At 44.6% G+C, this 9,987-nt stretch overlaps 2 protein-coding genes across 2 annotated transcripts; one reads left to right on the top strand and one right to left on the bottom strand.

The window, feature by feature from the left end:
• The first annotated feature begins 502 nt into the window (after positions 1 to 502).
• Positions 503 to 2,648, top strand: LOC119286394 (V-type proton ATPase 16 kDa proteolipid subunit). The gene is made up of 3 exons (XM_037565766.1): positions 503 to 729; positions 963 to 1,248; positions 2,217 to 2,648. Exons 1-3 carry the CDS (start codon positions 651 to 653, stop codon positions 2,347 to 2,349), a joined length of 498 nt encoding a protein of 165 aa, XP_037421663.1. The 5' UTR covers positions 503 to 650; the 3' UTR covers positions 2,350 to 2,648.
• A 1,533-nt stretch (positions 2,649 to 4,181) lies between these two features.
• Positions 4,182 to 9,612, bottom strand: LOC119286395 (long chain acyl-CoA synthetase 9, chloroplastic-like). The gene is made up of 12 exons (XM_037565767.1): positions 9,287 to 9,612; positions 8,500 to 9,031; positions 7,534 to 7,614; positions 7,026 to 7,298; positions 6,695 to 6,826; positions 6,431 to 6,604; positions 6,112 to 6,341; positions 5,798 to 5,915; positions 5,177 to 5,308; positions 4,960 to 5,094; positions 4,639 to 4,845; positions 4,182 to 4,538 (listed from the first exon to the last, which is right to left on the bottom strand). Exons 2-12 carry the CDS (start codon positions 8,953 to 8,955, stop codon positions 4,374 to 4,376), a joined length of 2,103 nt encoding a protein of 700 aa, XP_037421664.1. The 5' UTR covers positions 8,956 to 9,031; positions 9,287 to 9,612; the 3' UTR covers positions 4,182 to 4,373.
• Between the last annotated feature and the right edge of the window lie 375 nt (positions 9,613 to 9,987).

Raw genomic sequence — 9,987 nt, forward strand, 5'->3', positions numbered from 1 at the left:
TAAGTAATCTGTGCAAAAAGAAACAAGTCGAACGGGAAATAGTACCTCTAAATGTTACATTTTTTTATTTTTTTATCGACGAAGCACTGTCATCCCGTTTCACATAGAATTAGCAAGCACACTTGTTACACTAACAAGAATATCTATGTGAACCAACCTGTGGTTGGATGGTTAGAGCCCATCAGGGGTCAAGTCCTGATACTCGCATTATTCATGTATTTATTTCAGGATTTTCGGTGATGTGCTTTCAGTGGGAGGAGACGTTTTCGGTGATGTACTCTGTTAATTTTATTTTTATAAAAATCATAAATCCAAAGTATTAAGTCGCCCGGAGATCTTTTTTCATTTATTAAATCGTCGTGAGATCTGATCCGATGGAGACAAAATGAACGGCGAGATCGATAAAATAAGCAGGAACCCAGGGGCCAGGGTGCAAAACCAAGGAGTCCAGCATCGTCACACCTGTATACTTCCAGAGTTTTTATTTTTCTAGATCAGATCGGGTCGGGGCGAGGAGAGGAGAGGAGAAAATAAAAGCAAACTGGAGAGGCCCTCTGTTCCTCTCCCTACCAACCATCTTCCTTAGCGACGAGGCCACCCCGAGTTCCACAGGAAAGAAGCGCGACCGGAGGAGGAAGAAGAGGAGCAAGATGTCGTCGGTGTTCAGCGGCGATGAGACGGCGCCCTTCTTCGGCTTCCTCGGCGCCGCCGCCGCGCTCGTCTTCTCATGTACGATCGCCTCTCCTCCCTCCCTCCTCCTTGATCGAGCGACACGCTAGGAAGAAAACTAGTTAGATGTCAGAGGGTTCCTCTCCCCTCTCCGGTCGGGCTCGCGGTCGCGCCTTCGCTCGATCTGCCGGTCCCCGCGGCCGCGCTGCGAGTTCCGTGCCCCGATTCGCTCGATTTGGGATCCCTCCACGCTGGATCCGGCTAGAGGGAGATTTGACCGGTTTCGTTTGCAGGCATGGGGGCGGCCTACGGGACGGCCAAGAGCGGGGTTGGGGTGGCGTCCATGGGGGTCATGCGGCCAGAGCTCGTCATGAAGTCCATCGTGCCCGTCGTCATGGCGGGAGTGCTCGGAATCTACGGCCTCATCATCGCCGTCATCATCAGCACCGGGATCAACCCCAAGGCCAAGCCCTACTTCCTCTTCGACGGCTACGCTCACCTCTCCTCCGGGCTCGCCTGTGGCCTCGCGGGGCTCGCCGCCGGCATGGCCATTGGCATTGTCGGTGATGCTGGAGTCAGGTAAAGATGCACCTGCTGCTTTTATTTGTTTGACTTTAACCTTTCGTCTTTGACTTTTAAGCGGTATGTGTATGCTCGTAGCTAGTTAGTGCTGTGCATTACGGTTTGATTAATAATTAGCGCTGCATTAGTTTATGCCCAATGAGCATCATGGATCTGTTTTTCCAAAACAGACGTGGCTACTCCCTTTGTGATTAGTTTATTAATGTTGATATTGGTAGTAGCATGTATTTCTACAAAGCGAGAATTATTTCTTTCGTTATTTTTAGCCTGGGTAATTAAGAACGAAATCTCCTAGAATCCTATGATATTGTGGATCCTTCTGTTTGTAATCCATCCAATCTATATGGTAATAAATAGAGTCAGTTATGTGTTTGAATGATCTTGCTCGTACTTGTGACTATGGAATTATCTCTAGATTTTATCATAAATTTAATGCAGAAAACATCGCAAGTGACTTTAATTTAACATTTTTTCATACTATTATGATAACTTTATTGCTATAATATACGATGAACATATAGTATATGCTGATATTGCGCTTATGTAGTTCTGATGTGAGCAGCAAGTATTGAGGGCACTACCTTAAGTTATTGTTTGGTCTTTGTATCTGTAAGACCTGATGTTTAAATAATAGCTGTGTATTGGTTATAAGACATTTTGCCTGCAATATTTTGAAACAATATTGCAGATTTACATTCGAAAGTACATGTTCTTGGATAAGCTTGTGATTTGATTCTGACATATTTGATTTGCAATAAATGTTTAATGTCGACTATATTATACTCCTTGAACCAATATTGGAGTATTACTATTTGGAACAGTTACTATGTTACTCTATGATGTGGTTGATCAGTGTTCCCTTCACAGTTTTTCAGTTTCATATTGATACTGTTTTGTATGGGGGCTGCACTGCAAGCCTCCTACAGTTGAATCCAGTGTTGACCTCTTGTGGATTTTGATTGCAGGGCTAACGCGCAACAACCAAAGCTGTTCGTGGGTATGATCCTTATCCTCATTTTCGCAGAAGCACTTGCCCTTTACGGTCTCATCGTGGGCATCATCCTGTCGTCCCGTGCCGGCCAGTCCCGTGCGGATTAGGCGCCTCGCTCTACCATTCTGCAATTGCCACACAGGCTACATTCTTGAGAAGCTGAAGCATTGAAAAGTTCTAATTTTGATGTATTAAGGAGATATTTGTAGATTATTAAGGAAGGTGACACTTCCAGTACCGTTTTCGTTCTTTTTGGGTTGTGGTGGGCGTTTGCTGTTCGTGCAGAGGATTTTGGGGTAGGCTGGATTGCTGCTCCTGGTTATATGGGTTTTAATCCTACTGGTGGTGAATAAAAACACGCATTGTAGCTAAATAATAAATTTATGATTATATTATGTTCATCTCTTTTCTCCACTCTAATTCCTTGATTCAAATTCATACTCTTTTTCTGCATGGTTAGAAAATTAATGTGGTTTGTCTGCTTTGCTGCTAAACATTTGTTGAAGCCACAAACTTGCAATTCATATAGGCTACAAACTTGGCTTATGTGTAGCATGGCTTATTTTTTGGCGAACAATTTACCCAACTTTCGTCTGTTCACTGTTCTAATACGCTACTCCCTCCGTTCACAATTATAAGATGTTACACTCTGAGATTAATTGTCGGCGATTAGTACAAAGTTGTAGAGGGAGTAATGAATCAGATGTATATAGACGCATTTTGTAGTCCATATTGAAATATGAGAAACATTTTATAACAGTGAACAGTGGGGGTACATTCTAAAAGCTGATGTTTCAAAGAATTTACGGAGATAACTAATACCCAGAACCTACACATCCTTGTGTAGCAGTAACTCATGTGTGAATCATGACAGCAAGATTCAGAGATGTTCCATGAGAAGTTTAACTGAGGAGAACATGATCTCTAGCTGAAATACAACGGTAAATCATCAAGTACACATACTAGAGTTGAACCCCCCGACCGAATCCATCGCCCCCGAATCCTAAACCCTAGAACACACACAGCACACGAACGTTACAAGGCTCTCTCTTCCCGTCCTCTCTCGAAACTGCCTACAGAAGAGGGCAGGGCGAGATCCAGGAGTTCCTCTGTCCCCGTCGGCAAGACCGGTGGTCTCCTTCACCTCCGGTGGCCATTATGGCTGCCGGAGGGGTGGGAGATCCCGGATCTGATGCCTGGCGGTGTATATAGTCCTAGATTTTCTAGGTTTGGTGTCCTTTGCACCGGCGTCATGGCGGAGGAGGCGTCGGTGTGCGGAATAAAGTGGCCCTGTCTCCTTCTTCGCTCGCCCGGCGTCGTTCTTGGCACTGGCGAGGAGTTGGGGTCCTTTTGGTCTCGCGGATCTGAGTGTTTACGATCCTGCGAGTTGGTCGTCGTCGTCGTCGGTCACCGCTGGGCTCTTTGGTGTGGCGAGACGGCGAGGGGGGTCGAGGATTCTGACCCATGGCGTTCGCGGTTTTGGCCCTGTGGAGCGGTGGTTGGGGCTTGTCCGCTTCTTCGGCTCCATGGGAAGATGCTTCTGGCGCTTCTTTTGTTGTGGATGCGGGAGGTGGCTACGACAGGGATGAAGGACTGGAGGTTGTTCATCGGCGATTGGTCTTTGAACCTGCTTCAGCGAAGCTGGCCGATGCGGATCCGGTGCGGCATGGGGCGTTGCTCCGGCCGCCTGGGCTTTTCAGCTCTGCTCAAGATCTCGCCTCTCGCGGCGGGCTACGATTGTGCGGCTCACAAAGCTTACAAGCGATGGTGCTTCTCCGGATCTAAAGGGGTTGGTCGCTTTTCTTCTCTCTCCGGCGGCGACGACGGCGAGATGGGGGTAGCAGCGGCTGTGTGGTTGAGTTGGATTTGGTGTTCTTCCGTATCCTGCGTGGATGTACTCGTATCTACTGTATGTCTCCTTGTAATGTTTTCCTTAACATAATATAATCACGAGTATTTCCCTCAAAAAAAAAGTACACATACTAGAGTTCAATATACTGTCTGTCTCGATCCACTGTTTGAAACACAACACATATGAGAAGTTTTGTTCTTGCTAACAAAGGGACACTATCTGTCCACTGTCTGAAACACAACACAGATGAGGAATGTTGTTCTCCCTAACAAAGGGACACTATCTGTACAGCTTAGCAAGATCGTCCTGATAACCCTTCTTGATGACCTCCCTCTTGAGCTTGAGGGCAGCGGTGACGAGACCCGACTCGGGGGTCCATGGCTCCGGTATCAGCTTGATCCTGGCAGGGATCTCAAACTTCTCCAGCCGCGATTGCTTACCAGCCTGAAGACCAATTTAGAGCAACGGCACAGTACAATCAATCACGCGTGCAACGGTTAGCAAACGACTGAAAATTCGATCAGAGTGCAGGAGAAACACGGACCTTTGCCAACGACTGTAGAACTTCTTTGACAGTCTCTTGCTTCTGGCACAGATCCGGGAAATCAGAATATGCAATCCCTTGTTTTGAGGCCCAGTTTTCTAGCTCACCGTGCGCAGCTACAACGAGTGCAACACAGTAGTTTTGGGAGGGATCCGCGTGGACCATGATGTTGTCAACATACGGGCTCACACTCAAAGTAGCCTCCACCTGTGATCGTGTACTTCGTTAGGAAGAGAGCTACTAGCTACTTGTTTGGCCTGGTCGTAAGTCGAGAAGTGCTGAAATAGCCGTGTGTTTGGCCAGAAAAAGAAACCGTATTACCTTTCCTAGCGATACATATTCACCATGTTGAAGCTTAACTATATCCTTCTTCCTGTCAATGATTTCGAGGCAGCCATCTGGGTGCAAACGCCCAATGTCACCAGAGTAGAACCACCTCATTCCTCTCTCATCATCCTGAACAAGATACATACTTTTACGATTTCTTTTTAATCACAACATAGACAGCTTTGTAATATTACTGTGGTTGGTAACATACCTTGTAGACCTCATTTGTTTTGGCCTCATTTTTGAAATAGCCTTTGGTTACATTTGGGCCTCCAATAATGATTTCTCCCCGAGGCATTGGTGAATCAGATGTCAAGTATCCACCTTCAACCCAATCTATCAACTATCATGTAGAGTTACAATTATGTTAGTAAAGAATTGAATCTGAAGGAAAGGGAGAAGAATAAAACTCGATGGGCAAAGACAAAATCCACTAATTGTTAACGCATAGGTTCTTTTTGCGCAATATTATGTGTTTCTAGTTTTATGCTTAGGGGCATGAAAATATAACTGCAAGGCACTAGATAGACAAAATTGCCATGCATATTAACTTGGACTAACTGCAAAGTTACCGATCTGGTAGCACTATCCACACACATGGAAGAATTACACCAACCATTTGAAAACATAAGCTGATCCACAAACGAAATATTAACATGTCCTTCACAACTTGGGGAACACCTTCAATACGTACCTCGTCAGACATCTTTCTAGGGCAAAGATACACCATTAACAGTAAATATATGTATGAACATAATAGCTTTGCTATGGAAAGTGGAACTACAAACCATATCAACATTATGAAATGATAAAGTATATCTTTCTTTTATACCTTAATGAACGAACAAGACAATGGAGCACCAACACGACCAACAGATGTGTCATTGTACTCAGAGAATGTCCCGCCAGCACACGTTTCAGTTAGACCATATCCTTGCCCTATTGGAGCCCTGTAACAGCAAAACTCGGCCGATCAATTTCTGGGCTTGTAAATGTATGAAATGTATATAATACACCAGTTATATTTGAAATGTATGAAATCCAAACACAGCAAGTAATAGTGGAGTATAAACATAATTGCTGTCAACAGAAAGAACTTAAGATAACTTCTTTTTGCAAAAAAAACTGAGGATCTATATATCTCACCCAAGGCATATATTGATAAATCTCTGAGTTTCTCCAGACAGAGGCGCTCCGCCTGAAAGTATAAAGCGAATCCGGCCTCCCAAGATTGCATGCACTTTCTGGAAGACAAGCATGTCCCACACAAGCTTCTCTAATCCCCATGCACCAAACCAACTTCCATTGACAGCAGCTAGCCGACGGCTGTAGGCGATATCAAATAGTTTCTTGGCTACACCACCCTTTGCATCAACCTAAGTTCATCTCAATATTAACAACAATTCAGTACAGAGATTAAAAAACACAGAAAAGAAATAGATGATGGCACCGTAGAGGGCAATACATTTTTTCTCACGCCATCACGAACACGGTCAAGTATAGCAGGTACCGCAGTCATAAGTGTTGGCCTCAGTGCAGAGGCATCACCTTTGGTCCCCTTTTTAATTTTATTTGATGTATCAGTCAGGGTCAATGGTGATCCATATCCTATAGAAGCCCCAACAGCAGATATAATCGTCTAGACCACACATTTACAGAAATGTAATTAGTATAAGTATACTGATGCCACGAAATAAATTGAAATACTGATATGACACACTATACCTACCTCAGCTGCCAACTCAAGAATGTGTGCAAGCGGGAGGTACGCCAAGTAGACATCCTTCTTACCAAGTGCAGGCACAATAGTCATAACAGCTGATGCTGTAGCCAAGACATTGCGATGGCTCATCATGACACCCTGTGGAAAATGTACAAATGAGAATAATGTTTCCTCGATCAGCAGGGCTGTAAAGCAGATGAACTCAGAAAGGACATGCATTAGTGGTCTACATATCAGGAGTGTTCCACCATGAGTACATGAGCATTAGCAGACAATTGAGCACCTCCGATAAAACTAGACCAAAAATTAAATATAGTGAACATGGATTTGAACAAACCTTGGGCATTCCGGTGCTCCCACTTGTATACATTATCACTGCTGTATCAGATGGGAGAGGTAAATTTGCTTCGATAGGTGTTTCCAACCCTAGCCTCTCTACCTCTTCAAATGACTCGACTCTCCAGTTAGTGCATTGTTTAGCCAAGGATACTTCACTTGAGACACCGTCCTCACTTATGTAGACGACATGTTTCAAAGTATCAAGTTGCCCATTTATATCAATAAGTTTTTTTAGTTCTTTCCGTCCACAGATCACAGTAGTTGCCTCAGTCTAAAGAGTCAAAAAATAACAAGATTAGCAACTGTACCACACAGCAGAAACATAAGGTATGCTTTATTCTGATAAAATAGATATGCCAACCATTTCCTTAAGTGATAATATAAAAAAATGATATTGTGGTAACTGTTGCTTGCATTTTTGGTGCCTACCAACAAAAGACAATGCTATAACTAAAAAAATCAGTTGTCTTGAGTTCATGGATGCACAGAGTATATAGTGAACCGACCTCATTTAGTGAGTGACAAAGTGCTCCCTCTCCCAAGGAGGCATAAATGGTGACCACTGTAATGTTTTGTCTGAAGCATGCCTTGGAAACAGAAAAAAAAATGGTTAGAGAACTTGCAAATGATTTACAGAGCAGAATGTTAACATAATGCAAGTAACATAACAAACACACGCTTTTTCCAAAAATAAAATAAAATAAGAAAAATACTCATAAAGTAATTAAGCTGAAGCAATTCCATGTTCAGAAAAAGAAAACAATGTTTATGTGGAGAAACAGGATTTTTTATATAGATTCATATCTCCATCGTTAGTCTACTTCTTTTTGCCTCATTATGTTCATCTAGATCACTAACATTATTCAGTTTATATGCAAGGATGATGATGGACTATCTGGTCTTTAGTATCTTTGAAATGTTCCAACCCTAGCATTTACATGATATTGTCAAAAGAGTAAGAATAGGAACATATATCCCGCTTCATGGAAAAATTTACTTGTAACATGGCCATAGCAACCTGCATAGCCCCGCGTTCATAAATGTGTTAAACTGAAGGGGTCCTATTTGAGATATCAGTCTTGGCTTGGGAAGCCTGATCCTGCCAGGATCCCAACCCCTGCCAATCCCAGTTCATGCAAGTTAGGACTGGGCCAAGACCTTGAACGGGATCGGACCTCCCAAATAAGGACTTGCTTTTACAGAACTTACGAGAATGTATAACTATTGTCGTGGCATGCATTTTCCTATCTTTATGCAAGCTATTACTATAATGTTTTAACACCTTTGAAAATGCAGAACCAGCATCCTGTAGTATATATTTAGGCAAAGCTTGCATTTTCGAGATGGCAGTTGAAGATACATGAAGACCAATATGCACAAATATAATTTAGGTACTTGACGGCTTGATGCACGGAAGGCCGAAAGCACGGCACATGTTTTTGCTAATTTTAGTACATTGGTGGAGAAGTTACCTGCAACGCAATCTGCCACTCAGCTCGCGTATCAGCAAAGATAGCAACACGCTCGTCCTTCTGGTGCCCAATTTGGATCAGACCGGATGAGAAGTTGCATACAGCCTTGAATGCTTCGATGTAAGTTTTCCACTCATACTCCCCCAGATGGAGCTTCTCGAATGATCTTCCATCAGCAGCCACCTCTGTTTCCCTTGAAATGAGCTTCCTGGTGCCGTGCAGGGGCATGTAGGCATACTGCTTGCAGGACTGTTCGAATAGCTCGGCGAGCGTGAAAATCCCTTCCCAGTGCGTCTCGACGGGCTGTTCGGACCTGTAGTTACGGATGGCATAGCCAGGCTCACCACCCACATCGACGGGCAGACCCCTTTTCTTCTCAGCCTTCTCAGCCTTCCTCTTGGTGAGCATCAGAGATGCCACAAACGGGATGACAAAACCGATGAAATAAGGATTCATGTTTCTTGAAATACAGGCTTATAATATTTTTTTAGCTCAAGGCGCGTCGAATCAGAGAGGCCTTGAAAGGATAAACCTGAAACAATTCTTCCATGAGGTGAGATGTTCTCCAAACATAGCGTGATTTAGAGATAGTAACACTGTCAGTGATATAATTCATTTTCTCTTCTAGAAGGCTACAATTATAGGACCAATTACAGATGACTGTGCACATAGAAATTAGAATGCTGATACGTATAGCAGAATTCGGATCCTTGAGTTCTGGAAACCAAACCCAACGGAGTAAGGGCTAGAGAGACAGAGAGACGGGAGGGAGAGCTGGGAGCGGTACCTGGGGGCTGGGGTGAGGCTCGGCCGGCCGGGAAGCAGGGGAGGGCTCTGGGGAGGTTGAGGAAGGGAGCAAATGTTGCAATGCGGGTGGCGGGGAGTAGTAGGAGGGAACAGGCGGAGAGGGAGAGATGGAGGTGACGGCGACGGCAACGGCAAGGACGGCGGGGCGGAGGACGCGAGGAGGCGGCGCCGTCGGAGGATGGTGGGTGGGTGGAGGGTGGAGCTGTTCTGGCGGTGCAGGACTGCGGGGGTTTAGGGATCTCCGCGGCGATCTATCTGGTGGCATCGCAGGCTTTGCTGCTGCTGGCGGCCATCCGCCTTGGTTTCTCCGTCCTTGTCTTTTCCTCTGGCTTTCCGAGAAGCTCCTCGTACTGGAGTTTCTCCACGTGTATGCAACTCTTCATGCGAAATTTCAATGTACTCCCTTAATTCTGATGTTTTTTTTGCGGGTTCAAAACTTGTATTACTCAGATAATATCAGTACAATCCATCGCAATCAGTTCTAACACATCCGGAGGAGCCGAACCAATCCAGGTCACGGTTCTACCTTGAGCTCTACCGAACGCAGCTAGACTATCGCTGGCCTTATTTTGCGACCGCAAGACATGAGTAATACAAGATTAACGAAGACTAAGAAGATATCTAATCTCCTTTACCAGAAAAGCATAAGCAGACTGATCACAACCATCACATGTGATCATA

The sequence above is a fragment of the Triticum dicoccoides genome, chromosome 4A (genome assembly GCF_002162155.2).
Source record: "Triticum dicoccoides isolate Atlit2015 ecotype Zavitan chromosome 4A, WEW_v2.0, whole genome shotgun sequence".
Taxonomy (NCBI): Eukaryota; Viridiplantae; Streptophyta; class Magnoliopsida; order Poales; family Poaceae; genus Triticum; species Triticum dicoccoides.